The following is a 27,574-nucleotide window of genomic DNA, read 5'->3' as shown; positions in this document are numbered from 1 at the left end:
GAGTAATACTTCACATAAAGCTCAACTTCAAATATCTAACTAGATCAAGTCTCGTAAACATATTACCTCCTTATGTTAGGGATGTTTAGATGGATAACCCTATTGAGTGTTTCTAGCCCTCAAGGGGAATTGACATGTTTCAAGTTAGCCCATGAGTTCATAGATGTGTGTGAAAATGGTGCCAAAGAAGTGGGAATGACTTGAGGGCAGGGTACCATAGTCAAATCACTAGCTAATGGACATCCAAAACCTTGAGTGTATAGATGTAAGGAGGCATGAGTTAACCCTTTCGTCGACTTGCTTTTTCCACCCCTCTGGTGTGTTGTTTAGTTTTTTATGATTTGCTTTGATTTGGGTACATAGCTCGGAAGCTTGCTTTTCAAGATTTTTGCATTTAATACCCCTTGAAGATGAGTTAGTTTATCGCTCATAAGGGTTGGGATAGTGCAAGAATTCCTTTTAATGGATGAAACATCATGTGCTTGAGGAACTAGGTTATGGCTAATGAGGCGGGTATAGCTCATGCTAGGATTTTGCTCACGTGCTAATTAAATGTCCCAACCATCTTTTGCATTTTATCCAATATATTGGACACGCTACTTCAATAAGAGCCTCCCCAGTAGTGCCCTTCCTAAAACCCTAAGGCCTTATAGGAGGTCCCATTGGACTAGAGTCAAAGACTAATCTCAAAGGTGAAATGGGGGAACAAGAATACAATCAAGATAAGTCGATCATCTAGTTTTCCCCTTTATCTATATTAGTATGCCCAAAACATTACGTGAAAGCACGTGATTTTAAAATGGTTAAGGTACCGACCAATGGATGACCTACCTTCCTTCAAAAAGGAATGTCGGATGGGAGAGAGAAATCTAATTGAAGCAAGAAATGGAAGATCTTGGCATCATGCTATGTACTGATCATATAGGGCTGCTGGTTGGTTGGTTCTCCAAGGAGAAGAAAATTTTCTCCTATGGGTTAACCACTTTTTGGTGCGTAATAGTCACCTCAAGAGAAACTTGATAAAGATCTTGTGCAAGGAGATTTTAGGGATATGAAACATCAACAAAACGTTGGTGAAAATTTTATTAAAGTCTAATTCATGAACACAAACAAGATGAAAGAAGATGACTTACATGAACATAGCACATATCATCAGAGATTCACCATTAATCATCCAAGAGAGAGAACCATCCGTGAAAATCATCCAAGATAAATTTGCTACACTAGTGCTCAACAACACACAAAAGGGAATATGCATGTAGCTAGTGCGAGCTGATTTCCAAGTGTGACAATGATCTAAGTGAAATTGACTTCCCTTTATTGATATGAGGGAAACCGCGTTGATTTACCATAAAATTAGCCCAAAATCCCTATAATAATAATAAATCATGATTACAAGTTGGATAGGTCACAGACTGACCCCTAAAGATAGCTAAATCAATGATATGATCTAAAATTATGCTTCAATTAATCCACACATGTGAGTTAAATGACCTCTAGGGGTGACCTCATCCTCCAAAAGGTGTGCCTCTCCATGAAAAGTGCAAGAAATGGCTCCAAGTGATGCAACTCATCCCAAATGTCATTTGTCCTCTTCAAATTGGTGTCTAATCATCAAGCAGGGTGAAGGCCTCAATCCAGTGTCATTCATAAATGTGCCCATGTCATCCTCGTAAGCATCAAGAAGAGGACTTCATAATGCTAGGGCATGACTTCATCACGGTGAATAGTGTACCATCCCCTCCAAAGGGGCTCCATATCATCATCATTACGAAATATTCTCAAAAGAAAGGCAACTTCCATCAAGTAGATGTAATGGCAACCTCTGGGTGCCTTGCCGTCTCCAGGGTACATATGCTCTAAGGGCAACATCTAGGCTCTAAATAATAATGCCAAAGGTTTTGGAGGTGGGTAAGGGTCTCATGAATTGTGTTGAGCCATCCCCCAAGGTCCATGCTTCTTGATAAGTGCTCAACTTCCTTTGTCAAAGTAGCCTCTGTGATCATCAAAGGAGACGAACGCCCTTGCTGAAGCACTGAGGAAGAATCGTACAATCACTCAAGCGATGGCAACTGTTCGTGGGAGCAAATATCTAATACATACTCACAGAATGAAATGAGATCAACATCATTGGTACAAGAACCATAAGAGTATTAGAGTGGGCCATTTTTAATGTTAAAAGGATCGAAGCACTTCACACATGCATCATCTTGAAATGTCTTCCTCACTTATGATTTGTACACAAGTTACCATGCTTTAGGTATGGGAGGTGTTGTCGCATAGAATGTCTAGGCACCGCGTCAACGTCTTAGATCGGGGGCTGTCACCCTGATCCCCAATCTCTCCGTTTGAGTTGTCTCCCAATAGCAGACTAAGGGGGTAGACCCTATGGAAATGGAATGAGGGAAGATCAGTTGGGAACCAACCAATCTGGGAGACACAGTTAAGCAACCGATACTTGTTTAGATTGCACAAGATTTTGAAGGATTCGATTTGATTTGAGGAAAATGATCCCAGTGCCTTGTGGAGTCAACTATCTTGCGAAGGAAATAAAGACCAAGTAAAGGATGGGAAATTGCTGCTAAATGATTCGACGATCTTATATGCAAATGCAAAACTTAAAACTATGTGAAATGCAGGGACTTGGTTACTTTTAGTTAAATGTTTGTTCTAAGTTTGATCCCTTAATGTTTCTATCGACCAAGCTTATGCTTGGAAGTAAAATTTTAATGTGCAAGTACTAACTCAGTAAGCAAATGTAAAGTGAAATGATGTGATGGTGAAAGGAGGGCCTAAAATATGAGTTTTTTTGAGACATGTCGTGAGTGTTTTTTAACTTAAGGCTCAAAAAAATGATCTTAATGTGAAAACAAATACTTCTACCAACAATGTAAAATGTGAAGTCTGCACAAGTAATTACTGAAAACACAATGAAAAACCAATGAAAACGCTGGAAATAAAACACTTTATATTCAAAAATCCATTTGTATGAGGTACTCAATCAAAGATCATTAGATGCGTAAGTAAAACTATATTAGTCCTACTTGAATGAGCGTGTAAAAACAAATGCACTTCAGGAATTAAATTAAGCGTTTAAACTCAGATCACAATAATTAGATGCAAAGCCTGAAATATAAGTTCTAGTAATCTGCTCTTAAAACCAATGGCGATGCCAACAATCTATTTTAAACTAGTGATCCTATAACCATTCAAGATTCAGATTTTTTCTATGTGTAACAGCAAAAACTTCAAATGACAAACTGATAACTAATAATTTAGAAAATTTCCGAGTTTAACTATTTCCAATCTAGTGATGCATTTGATCTTAAAACTCAGAAATAAATTACAGTGAAATAGTATTCAGAAATTTGTCAATTGGCATGCAAAATTTTCTGAAAATAATTCTATTTTTGAAATGAACTGCGGTAAAAGATGCAAACTAAATTTGTTGCTAAACTTCAACTAATTGAAACTCTATGCCAGTATTAGTCTTGCTTTCAATCAGATAAATGAAATGGGGTAAGGGTTTAGAGGATGTGCACCAGTCAGCCCTTAGGGGCTTGAAGATACTTGGAGATAAGCTGCCAAGTCACTGAAGATCTTCAAATCCAAATGCCAACTCAGAATTTTTTTTAAGAATTTTTTTGTTAAAATTTTGTTAACATTTATAGGGAAAATTTTAGTGAAAATTTATGGTGAGAGAGGCTTGAGGAAGAAAGGCTTGAGGGTGAGGGACGAGGTAGAAAGCTGGAGGTCGAAAGCTAGAGGTGAGGGCCGAGGACTGAGGGAGAAAGGGAGGCTGAGAGGAGGGAGAGGGAGAAGAGGCAGTGGGAGAGAGGATGCCCTGAGGGAGTGGGGGAAAGGGCAGCGGGGGAGTCGAGGGTATAAGGAAAAGGAGGGAGGTCATAAGGCTGGAGGGATAAGGGAGGTTGAGAGCAGGCTGAGAGGAAAGAAAGGGAGGCTATGAGTTAGGCCGAGAGAAAAGAAGAGGAGCAAGGGGATGGAAATGGCCCACGTAGGGCGTCTAGGCCCTAAAACAAATTTGCACACGATCTTTTGCGAGATTTGCAGCGCCCGGGTTGAAATCTTACGAGTTTCACTTTTGAAAACTTTTCTTTGACTTGCAAATAAAATGGAGATCAGATCTTGCCCTCCAGGGCTAGATTTGTCTCCAAACTCCACAAAAATTGTCTGCAATCTTCAGATCTGTTCCTGCACAAACAATAGATAGAAAAGCCCAAAACATGTATATACAAAAATATGAAATACCCAAAAACCCAATGAATTAAAAAATTTGAAATTTACAAATCTACAATAATATTCTACAGATCTAGCAGATCTGCAGATCAAAGCCCTCTATTAGCCAGATCTAAACAATTTTGCACAAATTTGTAAATAAACTGGAAATTTTAAAGAGGCACAAGCCCAAGAACAACCTTGCAAATAAAATATTTTGTAAGATGACTTCAAAATTAAAAAAAACAGTAGGCACTTTAGATTCTGTAATCTGAGAGTTAGTTGGTCCAGTTGAAGACTTCCCCAAACGCCCAAATCCTAAATAATAACTTTTGCACAATTAGATCTAGTTGTTAGATTAATAGAGATTCAAAATAATCATAAAATCATCAAGAAATAGAGATACCTGCTAGTTCTATCAAATCAAAATGATATTTTAAAAACTCAGAAATCTTGGTAAGATACATGTGCACAGATCAATCCTCAAAGGCTATTATCCAACAAATACAAATAAAAGCAGCAGAGTATAGTCTTTGTGTTTTATTAACCAGAAAAAAAGTTACAAGAGCTTTCTCAGAGTAAGTACACGATTCAATAATCAGATCAAAATAATGGAGAGAGACCTCTAATTTATAAATAAATTCTCCAACAACTAGATGGCTTGATTCTTGTCAAAGCAATTTCAACCGTTGATGAAGATCAAATGATCTTCTAATCATCATCTTTGAAATTAAGTTACTTTTTGAGGAAATTCGAATTTCACTTTTAATTTCTTTTTAATTAACTCAAAAATGATTATTTTGAGTTAAGTGCCTCAAAAAAATTGACTTTGACTTAACTACTAAGGCCCAAGGGTCCAAAATATCTTGAAATTTTCAATATTCCCTTGGTCGGGGACCTCAAAAAATTTAAAACTTTAAAACCCACGAATTTCAAATGTTGGAGAATTTATTTTTTCCTAGGACCTAAATTAATTAAATTTTTAGTTTTAGCATTTTAATTTATTTTAGCCAAGAAATTTAATTAATTGACTCATGAGGGGATTATTAATTTTTCCAACTCTCTAATACTTTAGCATTATAGCTAAAATATTATTTACACGAAATATTACATTTCTAACCCATGTAGGGGAACAGACTCTCTATAAGTTACCCATTCCCGCAACTCAAAATATGATCTAGTAGAGTAAGTGACTTGTACTAAATAATCTAACCAAATAGTTAGAATTATTCCCAAATCACTTTTACAGAGACTTTATAAATAACACTAGGACTCATTTAAAATCCTAATGACAAAATCCACCGTAGCTTTGCGGTGAGACTGGAGGGAAAAACTCTGCCGATCATCCGTGTTTAGAAACACACATGAATCAGTGAGACAAAGAACCTCTTAGGATATAAATCATCATCAGAAAGATAAACTTACCTATGTTGTTACATACATTTGTCTTACTAGAATAATTTACATTACAAAATGCAGAATGGGTTTACAAAACTCAAGTTTACATATTGCTGATAATGATGAATCTGTGGATCATTTGAGTGCTCAGACATGATGGAAATCCTTGCGTGAAAAAATGTACAACTATGGGGTAGTTGACACGGAGTGGTCAACATCTGGCTCTACTTGGGGACATGTTGCTTCATCGAAGGAACGTGAGAATCTAGAATCTGTACCCAAAGAACACACAATGACATAAGTAGCGTCCATCCAAATATAATCCAAAATTCATTATATAACATTATATTTATGAAATAGAAGTTCTGTAACAATTCTACAAATATGAAATGTAAACTTAATCGAAGAACATAAATAAAATGCTAAAATGACAAGGTGTAGGGTTAGAAATATGATACAAAGGATGCCCCATGGTATCAGATGATTTCTTTGAAGACCAACTTGAGCATTTGGCCATTTGCATGTAACTCAAGTGGTTCACCTTCCAGTGTGCTCAAATGGACCAGCAATGACTCAAATGATGTAAGGTCCCAGCCACAAACTGTCAAATTTCTTATGCTTTCTTGGTTTATCATTTTTGCGATCCCATAGTAAAACCATATCTCCAACCTGCAAAGATCTAGACTGAGAAGATTTGTCAATGCTTTTCTTAATGTTAAACTGATTTTTGCATATACTATCAAAAGCTTTTCTGCACGTTTCATCCAACTCCACGATTTGATCAATCTTGTTTTGGACAACATCTTTATCACTATAAAAATGCTAAAGGATTTGGTAAGCTGGTAATTTAAGGTGGACAAATAATGTCACATCCATGCCATAAACAAGTTCAAAGGGACTTTTACCAGTAGCTTTCTTTTTAGTTACCCTATCTGCCCATAAAGCGTACTTGATTTTGCTGTCCCAGGACTGCTTGTTATCTCCTACTATCTTCTTGATAATGGTTATAATATTTTTGTTACTTGACTTAGCCAGGCCATCACCCTGAGGATAATAGTTAGATAAATGAGATAACACAATGCCATAGTTAAACAAAAAGATGAAAACTACATAGAACTAAAGGACTTGCATTATCGGTGGTGATTTTAGCTAATACACCAAATCTAGTAATACTATGATTGTCAATAAAATCCATTATGATCTTTTTAGTGGCATTCTTAGCAGGAATGGCTTCAACACATTTATTGAAATAATCGGTAGCTGTCAAGATCCATGAGTAGCCATTGCTAGAATTTTCATGGGATTTCCCGATGAAATCCAGACCCCAATGCTGAAAAGGTGCCTCAACAACAACAGGTTGTAGGGGCAGGGCAGCTAGCTTCTGCTTCCCAGTGAACAGTTAGCAAGCTTAGCAACTTCTAACAAATTTATAAACATCAGATAAATAGAAGGCCAAACATCAGATAAATAGAAGGCCAATAATAACCAGGTCTAAGGATTTTGTGGGTGGTAGTTTTAGCAGCGTAATGACCACCACAAAATCCTGAATGAAACTCGGAAATCAACTTTTTAGACTCTATCTCATCAATAGATCTAAGTACAATGCCCTCAGGATTTCTCCATCCAAGGTCATCCTTCATAAGGCAATACTTAGTGGCTTTTAATCTAAGAGCCCCTCTCCTATGAGAAACTAAATGGTTAGGACATGTAAGATTTAACAAGTAATAAATAATATCCTTGTACCATTCATGCTCTCCTAATCTTTGCAGCTCAGGCGAAGATGAATCGTTAAGACAAATCAACCAAGAGCTGTTTGATTTCCCTCGGTCGTCATTTCAGCCAAACCTTGACCTTTGACTAACTTGGTGGGTCTAATGTCTAAATCATATTCTTGAATCTTAGTAACCCACCTAGCACGAGTCCCTAAGCAATCCGTTTGAGTTAATATATCTTTAACAACAGAGTGTGGGACAAAAGCAATAATCTTGGAATAACCCACATAAGTCCTGAAATGCTTAAGAGATTTAACTAAGGCATAGGCTTGCTATTCCATGGTAGTATAATTTAATTCAGAATTCTGAAGCGGTCTACTCATGAAAGCTATAGGCTGTTCGTGACCGCTTTTATTCTTTTGTAACAGGACATCAACAATGGTGTCTTCAGAAGCAAAAGAGAAAATCATGAAATCCTTTGAATAATCAGGGCTAACTAAGACAGGAGCTTTAGCAATAACACCTTTGATCTCTTGAAAAACCTTTTTGCCATCGTCTTTCCATAAGAATTTAACATCCTTTTTGAGAAGATTTTGAATAGGCTTAGCTATTTTAGCGTAGTTTGGAATAAATATTCAAAGGAAATTGGTTTTCCCAAGAAAACATTGAAGGGATTTGAGATTATGAGGGAGAGGAATCTTTTGGATTGCCTCAACCCTCTCAGGGTCAATCTTGATCCCATCCTTGGAAATGATGTGACCAAGCAACTTCCCTTCTGTTTCTCCAAAAACAGACTTAGCAGGATTTAAAGAGATTCAAAATTCTTTGCATCTGTAAAAAACCTTCCTAAGATGACTTATATGACTCGTATAATTCTTAGAAAATCCGTAAGATCATCCTGATAAATTTCAATAATTTAATCTATGATAGGAAGCCTACTATACCTAACAGCTTCTAGACCAGATATAATGTTAGTAGTCGGATTAGTGGCAAGATACCAATCAACACGTAAACAAAGTCATCTATTAGCAACAAAAAGGATATTCATATATTTGAAAGGGACTACAGACTATGGACTATGGTATCCAAAAGGTAAGGACTTTACATTGACAGCATATGCAGATGCAGATTGGGCCAGTTGTGTAGATGACAAAAAAAGTACAAGTGGTATCAGAGCGCAGGTCATGAGTTTGATACACACTCGGCTTGCATTGGAAGGGAGATTGTTGGACATTGGATAAACCAACGCTTCCCGTGTGTTTCGTGACATGGACTAACTGCTTCTCATGGATCCTTATCTCTAGCGATACGATCGTTTACTAACACCTGCAGGTTTTGGTCTAATGACAATCGTGATTCCCAACAATTTAATGTTGCATGATCACGTTTATTTATTGAGATGTGCCGAGCTCTAACTCAATGAGCTCCATCAGGGTATGTGCCTCTTGGGTCAGAGAAGCTTCGAACCACATTGTTGATTAAGGCAAAGAAAGAGGTGGATATAATGCTTGAGCCTATTAAATCAACATGGCCAACATTTGGGGTTAGTATTGTTTCTGATGTATGGACAGAGCTAGCATGTTACCCACTCATCAACTTCATGGTGTCCTCGAATGGACCAATTTTCTTGAAATCAATGGATGCACAATATATGGGTGAGTTGTTCATTAAAGTTATTGAAGATGTAGGTGTTGATTCTTATGTGCAAATCATTACAGACAATGCACTTGTTTGCAAGGCTGCTGGGATGATTGTGGAAGCTAAATATCCACAATTATTTTGGACACCTTGCATTGTCCATTCCTTGAATTTAGCGCTTAAAACTATTGCTTCTAATGTGCCTTGGGTTGGAAATGTTATTGAGGATGCATTACATATCCACAACTTTGTACAAAATCATACTAATGCCCTCACAATCTACAAGGAGTACACCCATCTATCATTGTTGAAGATCGCAGATACACGGTTTGCCTTTGCATTCATCATGCTGAAGAGGTTGAGGGAGGTCAAGATCGCTCTTGGGGCCATGGTTATTTCAGAGTTTTGGTCTTTTTGGAGAAAGACAGATCAAGTAGCCTCAAAAGGAGTCAAGGATACAGTGTTAGGAATCATTGCTTTGCTACAATTTGCAGATACGGAACAACCCATCCTAGGAGAGGTTTATGAGGGGTGGGATTCCATGATTGAGTCCGCGAGGATCATTATTTTACAGAGTGAGTGCCCTGAGTATGAGAGATCATTATAGTCTTTCTTCACCACTATACTTGATATTCTTGTTAGTAGGTGGGACAAGAATTGCACACCTTTGTTGGCTCTCTCATTGAATCCAAAATACTACAACCATGAGTGGCTGAATGGTGGACCTTCTCGCAGATTCCCTCCTCACATGGATGGTGAAATTCACAAGGGAGAAATGATGCATTGAGGCAGATATTTCAGGATAGAGCATCCCCAGATGGGGTGGAGGATGCCTTTGCAGAGTTTTCCATTGGCATTGAGCGATTTGTAGGCTATGATGTGATTAGAGACAGGGGGTTAAGAAGCCCTATTCTTGGTGGGCAACTCATGGGACAACATGCCCTCCTCTACAACAGTTAGCCATGCAGCTTCTCTCTCAGGTTATTTCATCCTCTTGTTGCGAGAGGAATTGAAGCACATATGGGAATTCGTATAGTATGAAGAAAAGTAGGCTTGAGTAGTCCAGGGCAAAGACAATGGTGTATGTGCACACCAACCTTCATCTTATTTACAAGCAAAGGGAGGAGTGGTTGGAGGGAGAGACAAACATGTGGGATATGTTTCCTGATAATATGGGTTTGGACAACAGTGTTGAGTTTGCATTAGCCAACTTGGATCTTAATGAGCTAGTGCTAGAGCCTATCACTTTTGATGATGGTGACACTCTTGAGGGTTCATCCTCCACACCAACAGATGCAAATATTACATTGGATACAGAGGAGGAGGATGCAGAGGAGAGCAGTGGTGACCATGACAATGATGCTGATTTTGATGATGATGATTGATGAAATACCTACTACCTTGTAGTTGTTTTGTATTTGCTATTTCTGTTTTCCATTAGCATTGCTAGTCAGGAGTCCTTAGGACTCGGTACCTATGTAACAAATTTTGCTATTGATGACTTAATGAGAAAACTGCAGTTTCTTTTCTTTCTCCTATTGGATCATTGATGAATCTGTCACAATTGTATTTGTATTCATAATGTTACAACTTACAAATTTACAATGTAGAATCTAGATCTATGTCTGAATTTGTATCATGAATGAGAATTTGTGTAATATGAAATCATTGAAATATCTATTTAGTATTAATTATATATATATATATATATTTATTTATTTATTTTTAATATAATAGTATTTAATGTGTCCTGTTCCACGAGGGTCTACATGCCCCGTGTCAGACACTCGAATTTGTGTGTCCCGTGTCCCCATGTCAGGTGACTTAGGTTTCCAATAATGTATATCAATAAGATTAAGGCACATGAAACCCTCGAACAAGCCCCTAAGTTAAGCAAGACTAGACCATGCTTTTACCTTAGGACAAACAACTAAGGCAAAGAAATTTATGGACAAAAGTGGAGTGGATGCCCACCAAAAGAAGAGATTTTGTGGCAAATTCTCTCCTCTTGATGTCAGGCTCTCCAATCCTACAAATGTACCTTGCTTAGGGATTCGCACCAAGCCCTAGTTAGCAAGCTTTGCCTTAAAGGGGCTGAATTTAGAGAAGAAGAATTTATGGATAAAAATAAGATTGATCACAAACAAAGGAGGCCGATGCCTAGAGCCTTGGGAGAATGGAGTCTGTGATTTGATTGAATGACCAAAAAGTTGCTAAGGAGGCCGGATTCTTGATGCCCTAGCTCCAAAAACCCTAACAATTACCAATGCAATAAATCAAGGAGATTTGTGGGAGAGCTAATTATAGTTCACCAATAGGAAAAACATTCACATGTTATTCATGAGTAATGCATGCAATAGTGACATCTAGATACCATTAAATAAATTTTCAACAAATTAGGGCACAATAGAAAACCCTAGATTCAACATATTCCAGAATCCATACATTAGACATAGAGAAAATAAATATTCAATGATAAGTTCACTTAGAAGATAGCATGCAAAGATTCCATCCATTGATCGAAGACATTAGCTCCAAAGACAAACAATTTGCTCCAAATGTCAAAATGCATTCATAGATATTAGAAACGAATTACTCCACAAGACAAGACGGCCAAATGCCTCTTGAAGGTTGAAATTCCAAGTGTGTGATGAAGATTTCATACATCTCTCCCCTATTTATACGAGGAGTCATAAAGTCTATTTTATCCCAATGCCACTAAAAATCATAAAATAATGTGCTAATCACAAGCTAGGTTAAAAGTGTGCTATGTTCCCCAATGATTTTGTTTATATTATTGTTCCTTTTTGTGAATGTTAATTTTTGTGTTAAATACCTAATTCAAACTACACCCAGCATAGCTACTCTATGCATGTTGCCTAGCAAGAGCCTATGAAGACAAGATCCACAGGCCGTTGAATGTAAGTTTTTGCCAAGCCTCAAGCCTAAGATGTGCAATGGCTTCCACTTCTTGGTCTTACCCACTGGGACAGTGGCTTACAGTTCTAAAGCTTTAATGATCAATGTTTTTCTTTCATGAAATGATGATATATTTCTAAGATTAATATTTTTAGCTTCTTGACTGAGAGTGTATGTCACAGAATGGATGCTATTGATCGGTGTTTCTCTGAGGAGACTGTTGAGGAGATTTTATGTGCTCTGGTAAGTTTCATGTTTATTTTCATATTTTGTCACCACTTAAATTGGATTTTTTGAGGGAGGATTTTGGCCAATGAGTTTTCATTCTGGAGATTGTGTGAATGCCAAAGTTGTGGGTTCTTCTGGAATATATTATCAGTTTCGAAAGGACCTAAGATATAATTAATAATTCAGCTGAGGATGTTTGAACTTGATTTGGCATATCACTTTTGTCATTTTTGTTTAATCCATGATTTACTTGGTAAAAATATAATCTGAATGCTAGTGATGTGTAATGTTTTCAGGAAACAGAAGCAGCTGGTCAAAATGATGAATGGTACACAAATACTATTGGGAAACTGAAGGGAGCCTCTCCACTAGGTTTAAAAATCACCTTGAAATCAGTATGTCCATGTTCTTATCTGAGCTGATTGTGTTTTTTTGTAAAGACTCATGCATGAAATATTTTCAAATGAGAACTTCTGGAACAGATTCGTGAGGGCAGGTTTCAGAATCTCAATGAATGCTTGGTTCGCGAGTATAGAACAACTTGTCATGCACTTTCAAGTAAAATATCTGGTGATTTCTTTGAGGTAAGCCCTGCATCAATTTAATAAAGAATGGCATCGGCTAAAGAGGTTGTGCTTTCCAACTAGGTAGTGGAAAGAACTTTTGGTAAACCTGCTGGACATGGCTGTGCAGGGTGTTAGAGCACGCCTGATAGATAAGGATTTTTCTCCGAAGGTATATATCATAATACTTATTGCTCTTCATATAATTCCATGGGAAGATGTTTTTTGTCTGTTATAAATTCCAGATTTATGATTAAAGGTTATTAGCTAGAGTAAGCATTCCTACAATGGTTATAGTCTTCTGTTGAAAACAGAAAATGAATAATCTTTTTGCTGGATCCACTATTGTGACAATCATCCTGGGCAAGATTCATAATACACTTATTTGAATCTTCTCCACTGATGTTTCTCTTTCAATTATGGGCCAGCATTCTTCCACCCTTTTTCCTATTGATGGTAGTGCATCAGTCCAATTCACTATAAGTGGTGCTAAAGGTCGTTATCAATGTTGCTGCCAAATGCTTAGTCTTCTCCATTCTATTTGATTTGAGTTTTCATCTGCTACTCAAGGACTGTTTCGCTATCTAAATAATGAATGATGGAAAGTATGAAGAAACAATTCTTCTTTTCTAGGTCTTGCACCACTATCATTGACTTGCAGGCTGTTGTCAGTTTCTTCTGTCACCATCTTCCTAATTAATCCTAATCCATTTCCAGTTTGCCCTATCCATCCATTTGCTTGGGTTTGATGACTTAATCTGCCATTGCATTTACAGGGCATTCACAATTAATCATTATGTTGCTTATCTCTATTTCAGTGGCAGTTTTCTGTGCATCCTTTTACTATGGATTTCTGTCTGTCAACATGTTTTTTTCTGTTTAAACTTTATTTTTACGCTTACTATAGCTGTTGTATATTCAATACTATTTTAGACAATGTAGTTGGTATTGTTCCGTCCTTATATTCCTTTTAGTTTGAAATTCTAAAGTAACCCCTGTATCTTTTCATAATTGATCCCATGTCATTCTGTTCAATTTTCTCTCCATTTGTTCTTCCGCCCATTGTGGGAAGGGTGTGCAAGGCTTCATCCATTGCCATTTCCATGTGGTCTTCCTCGTGTTCTTTCCAGGATATGCTCACTCCTAGAGATCTTTTTTTGCTCACATAAATTCATGAGACTGAGGTTAGGAGACAACTTCGAGTGACTGGTTATCACTGGATGCCAGCCACCTTTAGAGATGAGACTTGGCAAGTGGGTAGAGTTTGGGGCTTGTTGCCCACCAGAAAGTGGGTAACCCATAAGACTTTTTTTTTCTCCTCTTTGGACAACCAGCCAGCCAGCAGCCCTATGTGATTAGAACTTAACATTACGCAAGGATCCTCCAATTATTGCTCTATTCAGATTTCTTTCCCATCCAGCATTTCTTCTTGAAGGATGGTGGGTCATCAATTGGTAGGTACTTTTAACTATTTTTGCAATTGTGTCCTTTCACTAAATGTTGTGGGCATACTTATAACTTATATGGATTAAGTGACGAACTGGATAATTGTCTGATTTTGATTTTATTCTTGATCCCTCACTTCACTTGGGAGGTTAGTCTTTGACTCTAGTCAAGTAGGATCTCCTCTGAGGCCTTAGGGTTTTAGGAAGGACATTACTGAGGAAGCATTGATTGAAGTAGTGTGTCTAAGGCATTCCATACTTACCACTCTCCATATTTCCCCTTATTCATCTCAATTCTTTGGGCTGGCAATCATCAGTCATTGGGATTGGCACCCTTCATCCTCCTCATTAACCATCACCTAATTCCTCAAGCATTTATTGATTTATCTAAAGAGAGGAACTCTTGTATGTTCCAACCTTGATGAGTGATAAATCACCTCATTTTAAATGGGTAATGGAATATCTCAAAAGCAAGCTTGGGCTCCTAATCTATGCACCCAAACAAAGACATTATAAAAAGTAAAAGGTGCACTAGAGGGGTGGAAAAAGGTGGAGAAAGGGGTCATCCATCGGCAGGTACTTTTACGATTTTGCAATCATGTGCTTTTGCTTATTGTTGTGGGGCATACTAATATGAATCAAGGGGTGTCCCAAATAACTGATCGATCTTAACTGTGTTCTTGTTCCCTCACTTCAGCTGGGTGGTTACTCTTTGATCTTAGTCTAGTGGGACCTCCTTTGAAGCCTGAGGGTTATACGAAGGACACTATTGGGAAGGATTTAATTGAAGTAGTGTGCACGTGATATTCCATACTTACCATTTTCCATCATTTCCTTTATTCAACATCCATGTTCGAGTAGGTGGTCATTGGTAATGGGGATTGGCACTCTCTCATCCTCATTTTTGGGTTTGGGTTAGAAAATGTTGCCTTGGAGGTTGATGTAGCTACAAAAATGATAAAAGCAAAGAAAGCCACAATAAAAGAAAAGAAAAATGCAAAAGATGGTTGAGACTAAAATTAGTGCGCAGTAGAGCCTAGCATGAGCTCTACCCCTCCTCATTAGCCATCACTCGGTTCCTAGAGCACTCGATTGTACACACATAAAAAGGAACCCTTGTATTGTCCCAACCTTGATGAGTGATAAAGCACCTCATCTTAAAGGGTGATAAATTTTAAATCTCTAAAATGCAAGCTCGGGCTCTTGAGTTATGCACCATATCAAAGCATTGTCATAAAAAAAGTAAATGTGCACCAGAGGGGTGGAAAAAGAAGGCTAAGGAAAGGGGTAACTCATGCCTCCACGATTGTTCCCTTCTACATCTATACACCTAGGATGTTAGACTACCGTTAGCTGGTCACCTAACTATCGTACTTGGCTTTGTAGTCTTGGCCACTTTGTTACCACCATCCACACTTGCACCTATGGAATGATGGGTTGCCTTGGGACCTGTCACTTCCCCTTGGGGGTTGGAAAGACTTAATAGGGTTATCCACCTAGCCATCTTAGACATAAGAGAGGGAATACCTATACGAGTAACGAGACTTGGTCTAGTTCGATATTTGATATTGATCTTTGTGCGAAGTATTGGTTATGCCCCTAAATTTAAGCATGGCCCACTATGATGCATCTATGGTCTTAGTCACCTAATGATTGATTGATTTACACTTGATCTAGAGGAAGTTTTGTTAGGTGGTCCACATCATAGCAGCAAAGGCTTCTAGAGGTGATTGCCTCGACTCCTCAACAGAGAGAATTAGAAACCATACCATCCAGTGTAGAGAGAGAGAGAGAGAGAGAGAGAGAGAGAGAGAGAGAGATTGAATTTGATGTGGTAGCATTGCGCACTGACAGCAGAGTGCTGGGCCATTGTTGCTTCCAAATGATGCTTGACATCCTGAGGAACCCCTAGGTGCTAAAACTTTGAGCCCATGATGCTTAGTGTTGGAGATATTGATGATGTGCCTAGTGTTGAATATTAGTTGTAATTGATGTGAAACCAAGCGGTAGGTGGAAGAAGCCCCACTTTCCTCGCTCTTGTCAAGGGACATGATCATGAGTTTGCAGGAAAATCCATCATAGGATGATTTTTCTCGTCATGCCATTTCCAATGGTAGGTGGCACACCACGTAACTCCTCACGGTTGAGGGGATATGTGTTCTCAAACATAAAGTCTCGAGAGTGTGGTCATGGTGCCCAAATCTGAATGGTGTCTTGGTCAAAATTTGGCATAAGAAAATTCATAAAATTATGTAATGGTCGTGTTGATTTTTGGAAAATTTCATGAGACTTGGAAGGGTCTCCATCTCACGTTCTCATTGATCAAGTTAGCCCCTATAAAGGAATATTATTTTTAAAAATAATCCAAAAAATGCATATTAGGTTGACCCCATTACAAACTCGAATTTATGTTTTAAATTTATGCCTAATAAGCAAGTTGGCTCCTTGTTTTAAGGGGCAAGTCGACCCCCTTTCATGCCCCTTCATCTTGTATATATAGGGCACTTGTTTCCCTCTTAAAATCATCAATTCTCACGCTTATCTCAAGTAATTCATCTGATGTTTCTGAGGCCAGGATAGTCACACATATCAGAGGAAAGCCACTGAAGATGTTAAAGGGATTTTGGGCTTAATTTTTACATCTTTATGTGGTGGTTTTTGCTGAATAGAAACCTTTTATGAGGCTGGTTTAAGGCCTATTACTTCTCAAATTAGCAAGGGACCTAAAGGGGAATCCCTAACGGCAAATGCTAGGCCAAGGGCAAGAATGGAGTTTTAGCCCACTGTCACCTCAGCTAAGGCTCCCTTCTATTTATGGACTTTCACTAATGGGAGGAGACCCGATATGTATGGAATCACCAATGAGTAACAAGTTAGTGGATAGGAGTGATCCAGACCTTTTCTGAGAAGGTTTTGAAGAATGGGGCTGGGTCACTCATATCCATTGACTCGTTACTTATTGGTGACTCCATACATATCGGGTCTCCTCCCATCGGTGAAAGTCCGTAAATAGAAGGGAGCCTTAGTTGAGGTGACAGTGGGCTAAGACTCCATTGTTGCCCTTGGCCTAGCATTTTCCCTTAGGGATTCCCCTTTAGGTCCCCTGTTAGTTTGAGCAGTAAGATTTTGGTGCTGTTGCCGGGAAGGAAGTAGGTCTACCTGCCTAGTGAATCATTCAGGAATTGATTCATTGATGACATTTATAAATATTCCTCTGGCAACTCCACTCATTGTCCAATCCCCTAGTTTACTTGAAGGTGACAACATTCCTCCTTTGACTAGGGCTGCTGCAAAAAGGGGAAAGTGATCTCCATCACCTGTTGGAACCTCCCTTTTCCCCGAATTCGAGAAAGTCAGTGATCAATCTCCAGAAATGGCATCTACTTCAAGCACTAACTCCGAAAGGGATCAACCCAAGATGACCAAGAGTGAAAGGCACTTGGTTAGTGTCTTTGCCCCTTTGAAATTAAGCAACGATCTCAAGCCATTACCTGAAAAATTTAACCGATGGTTGCCCAAATTCAAAGGGGATGCTACTTGGACTACCCATGGTTTTATTGAAGAATTCTATTGGCAGTTGTCCCCTAGATTGATATTTGATGAAGATAGGATCATGATGCTTTTTGCCTTATCACTTGAAGGACAAGCAAGAGATTGGTATCTTAGCCTCCCCCTAGATGCATTAAGGTCTCCGATGAATTTGAGGAACTATTCATGAAAAGGTGGTCATGCAATGCCCAAGGGACCTTCAACATTGAAAAGTTCTACCAAATAACCAAGGGAAGGAAACCATCCACTTTGGCAGAGGCCAAGGAAATGGCAATGGAAGTTAAGAAGACTTATGAATTTCAAAGGTTGATATCAATGACCACCCTAGAGCTAAATTTGAAACCAAGAAGGAAAAGTCCAAAGATCAACACGAAGAAATTCTCCACTCTATTCCAAAAAGGACGGATAGTTTCACTGAAGAAGCCAATGCACGTGATAGGGTTGTCATGAATAAAATCACCACCTTGGAAAGGGCCCAAAACCGAGTGATATCCCTAAAGGAAAGCCTTTTCCCAAAAAGAAAAATGAAGAAGATAGGTCGAGCTCTTCTCAAATCCCAAACACGTTGGCCCCAACTAATGCTATTGAGCCAAACTCTTCATCAGATCATGAGGAGATTGAAGAGGATGACAGTGAGGATGAGCAAACAGATGAGCAAGCCAATCTCATGGAAGTTGATGTATTCAACATTTTGCTAGGAGGATCATACATGCATCCTTCCATTGGTGAGGTCACCTTAAGGAAGAAAAGGAAGAATCCATTCTTAATGCTAATAGCCAGGGAAGATCCAAAGGGGTCCAATATTCCCGAAAGGAAAAAGAAAAAGACCCGTTACCTCCTAAGGAACCACCTAAGGAAGATCCTTTACCTAAGCAAGCGCCTCGTAAAGATTTATCCCCAAAGTTCCTCCCAAGAAGAATCCTCCAACAAAAGTAAATCAAAAGAAGGATCCTCCTAGGAAAGAATATAGGAATAGGGAAAAGGGGAAGGAAGTTAAACTTGACATAGACATAGGGGCTGCCGTGGGAAAGATGACTATGCTTGTTCCCCTAAAGGAAATTGTTAAGCTTCCCGAACAACAACAACAACTTAAGACATCCCTTGGGATTCAAGATGAGGAAATACTTGAAGAATTGCAAAACATTCACATCCCTGATTGAAACCCAGGGCATAAACCTTTCTTGCTCACTTTGGCTATCAATGACCTCTTCTTACACAATTGTATGTTAGATTCCGATGCTTTTGCCAATATCATGCCTTTTATGAAGCAATTGGGTCTCAACATCACTCGACCATATAAAAGGGTGTGTGGTTTTAATTCCAAACCTGTGGAAGTAGAAGGCATCATTAAAGATCTTAAGGTCTCTTTAGCTAGGAATCTCGATATATCCCTCCTCATGGATGTTATTGTCATTGATATACCCGATGTGTGGGGGATGTTGTTATCCCGGAAATGGGGAGCTACCGTTGGGGGGCATGTTCAAATGGATTTATCATATGCAACCATTCCCCAATCCGATGGCACCCCTTTTATCCTTTATAGGGAGCATGCCTATTCGCCGCATGTGATCAAGCATGGACCATATTATGAGACATGTGAGACCGAGAAACCTTCCCATATCCTCCCTTGTTATGAAGCCAGCTCACAAAAAGATAGAAAAGATAGATCAACGCCTTAGAATTCAGCCTCTTCGAGGGGGCAACTTCCTTTACATTACACAAATGAATGATTCCTTGATGATACAAATGACAGGACCTCCTTTCAATATGTAGGAGTCTAAGGAGTCATAATATAATTAGCGCCGACATAACAACAATAATGTAAGGGCATAATAATAACAATAGTGGGCTTCTATGGGGCACAATAGTAACAATATGGGTACAACAATATAATAAGGGGGTTGTACTAATAACAATAAGGGGTTACACTAGTATTATAGGGCCATAACATGCCCCTCTCCTTCAAAAAGTGTTGTCCTCAATGCTTGAGTAGTTCTTGATGCTTTTGTAGAATATTCTTGTCCTCCCATGTGGAATCTTCAGTGGGTAAGTTCTTCCGCTTGATGAGATACTCTGAAATTGATCGATTTCGTAGCTGTCAGGTTCTTGTTTCTGTGATTGCTCCAGGTCCCAATATGATTTTCCTTCCTCTTCAAGTTCTGGCAATATTGTTCGAATTGGGATCTTCTGCAACTTTTGAGTGAGTGGCCACACTTCTTCGTCCTTCTTCTATTCATCCCTTGCTTCATTTATCCAATCTGGTTGGATAATAGAAATAGCACAAAACAATGCTTCTACGTCCTCATCCTTTCTTGAGAGTGCATCTGCAACAAAATTTTGCTTCCCTTTTCTATAGATGATGTCAAACTCATAACCCAATATATTTGTGACCCATTTTTTATGTTCTTCTATAGATAATATTTGTTTTAAAAAGTATTTAAGACTATCATGATCCATTTTTATCTGAAGCATCTTCCCATTGGGTAAGGTCGCCATTTCTTAAGTGCATGTAGTATTGCCAACATTTCCTTCTCATAAATAGCTTGTTTGAGATGTAGCCATAAAAATACCCAATCACCTACACCAAAACATTTTTCATTGGGATGTTGATCTACCAGTTGTTTCATTCGATTCTGCACCAAAGTGGCATTATCCTTTAAAAGTTGGAGAACTTCTTGTTGATGCTCGATGTGATCTTTCACTGCTTGAACATTTTTCTTCTTGATATGTCCTTCTAGCTTTAGGGTTTGAGGAGTGGTAATTTTTTCCAATGCTTTACAAGATATGGTCGGATTCATTTCTTGATGCTCGATGTGATCTTTCACTTCTTGAACATTTTTCTTCTTGATATGTCCTTCTATCTTGATAATTTGAGTAGTGGTAATTCCGGCGAATGCATTACAAGATATGGTTGGATTCATCTCTTCTTTCTTGATGTGATCTTTCACTTCTTGAACCTTTTTCTTCTTGATATGTCCTTCTATCTTGAGAGTTTGAGGAGTGGTAATTCTTGCCAATGCTTTACAAGATATGGTCGGATTCATTTCTTCTTTCTCTGGGGTTGGTTCCTGGTGTATATACTCTTTTTTTGATGTTTCTTGATCCTTTTCTTCCTCCTCTTCATAATCTATGTAAATTAATTTATTCTCATCACACTTATGACCTTTAGTGCATTTGCTATCACAATTGTAACAAAGCCCTTTTTCTCTTTTTTCTTCCAATTGTTGTGGTGTCACCCTTGTAGGTTGTGGAAGGCTAGGAGAAGAAAAACTTCCATAATTATAGTTGTGAGTGGTTGGATTCCTTGTTTCCATAATTTCGCTTTCAATTTTTCTTGCCCACTTGAATGCCTTCTCCAATGAATCAGGTTCCCAAAGACGAAGTTCATGTTGAATGTTATCCTTTAAAGTACCTATGAAGACATCAATCCTTTGCTTCTCTAGAATATCATTTACCCTTATATTCAATTTTTGAAAGTCCTCAATGTGTTCTTCCATTGAACACTTTTGTTTGAGATTTATCAATTGGCTAAACAAGGTGTTTCTCTTTGTATCCTCATAATGTGCTATCATTTCCTCCGTGAAAATTGACCACGTAACAAGCGGTTTACGAGAACAAAGCCCTTTATACCATAAAAATTGATCTGGTTCATATCACCCCATCATTTCTCCCACTTGGGTCCACATTTCCCCATCGAGTCCACATAGGGTTAGCTCACCCCTTCCCCTTGCCCATACCTTGGGTCATGGCTTGGAATGAAGCTTGGAGGTTGATGGAGCTAAAAAGAAAGTTAAAAGCATATATGGCCACATTCAACAGGAAAAGTACCACAAAATGCAAAAGATAACCAGGACAAAAGCATTTACCACGTGGGCAAAAGCCAATACATGATCTCTACCCCATCATCATGGCGATCACCCTGGTTTCAACAGGTTTTATGAGCCTTCTTCATCATATAGGAATCCATGATTGTCCCAACCCCTAGTGGGTGATGAACCGTCCCACCTTAAAGGGGGGAATTCACTGCTATATCTTCTACATCATGCTCTAACCCCTTGAGCCCCGAGCAGTTACTCAAAGAAAATCATAAAAAGTCAAAAGACATATAAAGAAGGGTGGGAAAATCAAGGTCGTGGCACCTCATGTACCTCAATTTCTCCCTCCGACACCTTATAAACCCAAGTGTGGGCTTCCCTCTTTTTAGCTACCCTTGTGCCCTATCATGTGACCCAGGGTTGCTCCTCATTCCCTACCTCATTCACCTATCTTCCACATGCCACTACCTTTTGACGGATGTACGTCGACTATATTATCCCCTTTAGAAGTAGAAAGCACCTAATTGGGTACTTGGTTAACCCCATTGGGAGTTTAGGAGACATTGGCACATCCCAAAGCCCATTATGGAAGGGTAGGCTATTATAAAGTCCTAACCTGTGGTCCATGATTAGGTAAGCTCATTTGCTCAATTTCTCTAATGACTTGTTGTACTGGAAGCCTAGGGGACGCATTGGATCTTACAAGATTGCAGATGGTTTCCATTTGGGCTTTGGTCTCCCTGTACGGGGCCCTAATCCTCTAGAGGGCTACAATGGCACATATAGGGTGAGCATTGAAAGACACCGGCCTCCATAGCAGCAAATTGCACTTCATGGATCCTCACAACCATTTATAGATTGATTGTGGTTTACTTATTGGACGAGGAGGATGCACTTGATCCATCATGCCCAGCTGATCCATATTTACACCATACACTTGGCAGATGATCCAGGACTTCTACGATGATGTGGCATCTCCTACATTATCATCCTAGACCTTGAGGGCAACCTACAAGCATCTTCGATTTGTTTGGAGACCCATGAGGACACTTGTATGCCCCCATAGTCATTTGGAGCACGACTGGTTATTACAAGGGGCCAAACCCTTGTCCACTGCTTTTGAGGGTCCTATTCTTCATTGTGGCACCCATGGACCTCATTAGGCCTCTTAGAGGGCCCTACGACATGCATAGATTATTATTTGACCTCTTGAGAGGCTTACTTTTTCATTTGTGAGCTAGTTTGGTGGGATTGTCACCAAAAGGTTGTATTATTAGCACATTATTTTATTTTTGGGGCTTATGTAGGCAGAGGCTAATTCGAACTCCTTAGATGTGTATAAATACAAGTGAGGTGAGATCATTTCTCATCATCACTTTGGATTGGATCTCTCTCTTCTTTAGAGAATTTCACACTTTTTGCTGGAGGATGAATTGGAGCATTTATGGATGAATTTTGATGTATGGTTATTGGTTTATCTTCTCTTGGAGCTTCTTTATTGTCATTTGTGAATGGTTGGATATACTCTAATGCATGTAAGTACGAAATAAGTACGAAATTTTGATGCTATTCTTTGTTAATTTTGTCATATACGCTGGATGGGATTTTCGTTGTTTTAAGGCTAATTACTGCATGCAAATTATTGCTTAATATTGTGGTATTGTCTCTATTACAACATTCTCTCCATGCATTGGCCCTTGTAGTATGAGAGAAATCTCCTAGAGGTAAAATTTGACCTTGACAAGTCATTCCTCTTGTACATTTGAAGTATAAAAGCTACAATATTACTTTCACTTGACCTAGTGGGTTTGTGAAGTAATTTTGAGGCCTCCTTGACTGGAAACCAAGAAAATCTTACACATAATCAACTTAGACTCCATTCTCCCAAGTGTTAGGGAATTGATCTACCAAGGGTGGTCACCAAAAATCCTATTCTTTCACCTTCTCCCAAGTCTAGCCACTTTGGGGTGCCTAGGGCATCAATTTCCCGACAAGTTAGCCACTAAAAAAGTTCGATCGCCTAGGTCATCTGCACTGGCCTCTCTTCTAGCCCTCCTCCAGAGTTGAAGACATTCTGACAGTGGAGTTGGGAGAAAAGCCTAGCCCTAGCTCCGGGACCAAACTTTGCCTTGTCATCCCCAAGGCTATCACTTCTCAGGGTCAAACCAACATTTTGAGTAATTATATTTTCTTTGACTCTCTGTCCACCTTGTCTAGGCTAAGAATATCATTGGTTGCTACATTCCTTCCTCATAACCTAGATTGGGTCCACTTGGCCCCATGTGGTCCCACTCCTTTGAACGACCATTTTTCAAGATCCATCTGGGATACCAATTCTCACAAGGATTTTAGGGATTAGGAAAGTTCTTCACAAGTCTTATCCCACAAACCTAGCACCCAAAATCCTCTTCCTTTCCCTAGAAGCACATAGTCCCTTGCTTAGAAAGCAAGTAAGCCCCATTCTTCAAAATGTTCTCGGAAAGGGTCTGGGTCACTTATATCCATTGACTTGTTACTCATTAGTGACTCCATACATATCGGGTCTCCTCCCATCGGTGAAAGTCGATAAATAGAAGGGACCCTTAGTTGAGGTGACAATGGGCTAAGACTCCATTGTTGCCCTTGGCCTAGCATTTGCCCTTAGGGATTCCCCTTTAGGCCCCCTGCTAGTTTGAGCGGTAACAAGGCCTATTTCAGACCTATTTGAGGCTTGATCAGAGGTATTTTTTCAACCTTCTTGAGGCAATATTTCAATTTGGCGTGAGACAAAATTACAGTGATATGTGAGGACAAATTCAGACTATTTTTGTGGCCTTTCCTGAGTTAAAAAATTTCATCCTGTTTCAATGCTTATATGAGGCTCATCCATTTTATGAGCTCCTCAGGCCTAATTTGAGGCCTTTTTCTAAGACAAATTCGGATTTCCTGAGGCCGAGTTTCTAAGGTATTTGTGCTTCATTGTCTCATCTTTTACATGATAATTTTTCGCTAATCAAAGTGGAATTTTGGAGGAATATTTCACACTATTTCTAAGGCTTATCTGATGTTTGTGCGAGTTCTAGTCAAGGCCTATACTGAGACCTATTTTGCCCCCCCTCCCCAAGACAGTACCATAGTCGAGTCTGAGGCAGCCTTTGGTAAGCATTTGTTAGATATAACGAATTATGAGGAAGAGTTCGAGCCAAAGAGGCGACGCAGAGATAGAGATGGACAAAGAAAGTGAGTCTGGAGGAAGTCTTCCAGTTCTGGAGAGTCAGCTACAAGAGGTCGAGTTTCCTTAGTGAGGCTGCATAGTGTTGTTGTAGAAGCTTCAGAGGGAGAGTTCACTTTGGCCAGTCAGAGGGTCAATTCAGTTGTTGGAGACCAGGAGAATTTTTGGAGAGGGTCAACGAATCATTCTCAAAGGTCCTGTTGGGAAGACGACTTGGTCAGTTGTAGTTTCCATGCAGAGCGTACTAGTGCTTGTGCATAAGTGATGCAAAGGCTGACGTAGGGGTTTCGTGGAGCCCAATATTTGCTAGTTTTGGAGCTGGATCAGTGCTAAGTGAGACAAAATTTGTCTCACTAATTTTTGTGGCAAGTTTCTTCTGTAGAGGACTACCAGTTTGGGCATCCACCTGTACTCAAAATTTTCTCACTGTTGCTTAGTACTAAAAACCCTTAGTTGTTGCACAGGTTTTCCCACATTGGGTTTTTCCGGGAATTTTTGTCCCAAAATAATGGTGTTATATTTTTTGTGTTTGGCAGTATTTTCTCAGTTTCTAGTTTATCTTCCATAGTATTTTATTTTGGTGAAAATTGCAATTGCGAATTATTCGTTGTTTGTCATAGCAAATAAATTGCTAATTAATTTACAATTAGAAGAATAATTTCTAGTTGCTGCAATAGTTGAAATTTCACAGAAGGGAGTCAAACTTCCTCAAGAGAGGCTGAGGTTGAAGAGTAGTATTTCTGCTTTTTCTTGTGATTGAAGAAGGCCAAGTTGGCTGAGCAAGTCAGGTCGAAATCTGTTTGAAGTTTAGGAGAGGGCTGAGCCCTAGAAGGAGGCCCTGATGAGCCTCGTTCGAACCGTTGTGTGAGGCCGCAAGTGTTGAAAAATGTAACTAGGTTCGGTCTTCATAAATGTATTTGAGTCACAATGAAATGTATTTATCAAAAGAATGAAGAAGATATTACTATTATTATTATGACTCATTAAAGCATGGGTTTCATGCTTGGGTCATCATGTTTTAGGTCAAAGTCCCCACTGAGGACTTATAGGATTTATTCTGAGTCATTAGCATCATTGCCCATTTAAAGAGACCCTTCTTGGGCTTTTGAATCATGTAAAAGAATTAATATTGAGTCAAATATGCTATTTGTCCCCTCCATGCCAAGTCGGCCTCAAACTGGGTAATTCGACCTCACTAGAAGCCTATATATTGGAGCAGTTCGAATTCATTTGGAGCATTCATTCTCTCTCACATAAGTTCTATATCCAGAAGAAGGAGATGGAAAAGTGCGAAGTAGGAAAGGAGGCTAAAAGGAGTGTGAAGTTGTAGAAGAAGGGAGAAAGAGGCAAGATCGAAATTTTGGGCTATCTATCTCTCTCTCATGTGGATTCCTCTAGGAGGTCGAAGTTTTTGTTGTCAAGTCGAAGCTGCTGCTGCCATTTGCCGGGTCAAAGTGTTGCTGCTTCAAGGTTGAAGTTTTGGGTCGAAGTTGCTGCAGAAGAGGCTGACTTGGTGGTTGGATGAGGTCTATGTCTAGGTTGAAGTGTCTCAAGAAAACTATTGAGGGAAGAGATTTTGACTAGGTTTTCCCCTAGATAGGGGTTTGGCCCTGGCATAGTGTGTTAGTTTTTGTAGCATCAGATGTGTTCTAGCCACGAGATTTGGTGGAGAGGCTAGAATATATGTAGTCTCCAATACCCAAAATCTTTTCTGGAAATTCCACCTAGAGACGACTTGATTAAATTTATTAAATTTGTTTTTAATATTTCCTAATTCTAGACTTAGGAAATATGATTAATTAATTAGAATTAATTAAGTCACGGTGTGAATGTTCTAGAAACTCACACGGATTGATGGGAAATAATCAGGGCCATTGATTATGTTTTAATCTTGGTCGGTGGTGCTCCTTTCTTGATGATCATTCTAGGAAGACTTGGATCTATTTCTTAAAGACCAAAGATCAGGTCTTTCATTGGTTCAGAGAGTTCAAGGCTCTTGTAGAGAATCCGACAAGGAAAATAATCAAGATGCTACGTTCAAATAATGGTGGAGAATACATACATAAAGACTTCGCAGCCTTTTGTGCGAAGGAAGGCATCAAAAGATAATAGACAATTCCATATAATCCTCAGCAGAATGGAGTAGCAAAGAGAAATAATAGAACAATAGTTGGGGCTGCAAAGGCTATGCTGTATGACTAGGATTTGCCTAGATTTTTATGGGCAGAAGCATGCAACACGACGGTGTACATTCGAAACAGGACACCTCATAGACCATTGGGGAAGAAAATGCCAGTGGGGGTTTTCACAAGGAAGAAGCTTGAAGTAAGTCATTTAAGGATATTCGGGAGTGTGGTTTACTACCACATACCAGATGAAAAGCACATTAAATTGGATTAGACCGCAGAGAAGGGGTTCCTTGTAGGTTATGGTGAGACGTCAAAGGTGTACAAGATCTACATTCCTTGCAGCAGGAAGATTGTAGTAAGGTGAGATGTAAAGTTCATGGAAGACAAAGCTTTCAAAAGATCTTGAGAAATGCTTGCAGGTGATCAGTCATAAGAAGTTCTATTAGTCCAGCAGCAGGGACAACGAGTGGGACAAGCAGGAGGACGTCATAGGGATTGAGTACGTTGACTGGTACCAGTATCTCCTCAGGGGTAGGAGGTCTAGGGAGTTCTCATCAGATGAAGCAACAGGAAAAGGAGGAGGAACTGATTGAACCTCCCACCACCAGTGGTAGAGCCAGTAGTGCATCAGACCTTGAGGGACGCAGAGGAGTTTGTTGAAGCTCCTAAGGCAGACAAGAGACAACGCAGGCAACCTGACAAATATCAAGCTTTGGTAGCTTAGGTTACAA

General features: G+C 39.2%; 1 protein-coding gene across 4 annotated transcripts in view; it reads left to right on the top strand.

Annotated features, from left to right (window-relative positions):
- LOC149239491 (3-hydroxyisobutyryl-CoA hydrolase-like protein 1, mitochondrial) overlaps positions 1–27,574 on the top strand; it is a 328,118-nt gene that overhangs the window by 182,938 nt on the left and 117,606 nt on the right. For all 4 annotated transcript variants that reach the window (XM_089373436.1, XM_089373434.1, XM_089373435.1 and 1 more), the window contains exons 9-12: positions 12,086–12,146; positions 12,428–12,526; positions 12,614–12,715; positions 12,825–12,866. In XM_089373436.1, the coding sequence (XP_089229562.1) occupies positions 12,086–12,146; positions 12,428–12,526; positions 12,614–12,715; positions 12,825–12,866 (304 nt within the window). The remainder of the gene's footprint in view (positions 1–12,085; positions 12,147–12,427; positions 12,527–12,613; positions 12,716–12,824; positions 12,867–27,574) is intronic.

The sequence above is a fragment of the Pinus tabuliformis genome, chromosome 8 (genome assembly GCF_031772625.1).
Source record: "Pinus tabuliformis cultivar Carrire ecotype Pingquan chromosome 8, CPIR1, whole genome shotgun sequence".
In the NCBI taxonomy this organism is placed as follows: Eukaryota; Viridiplantae; Streptophyta; class Pinopsida; order Pinales; family Pinaceae; genus Pinus; species Pinus tabuliformis.
Note: the sequence above shows the minus strand (reverse complement) of the source record. Positions and strands in the feature narration are given on the sequence as shown.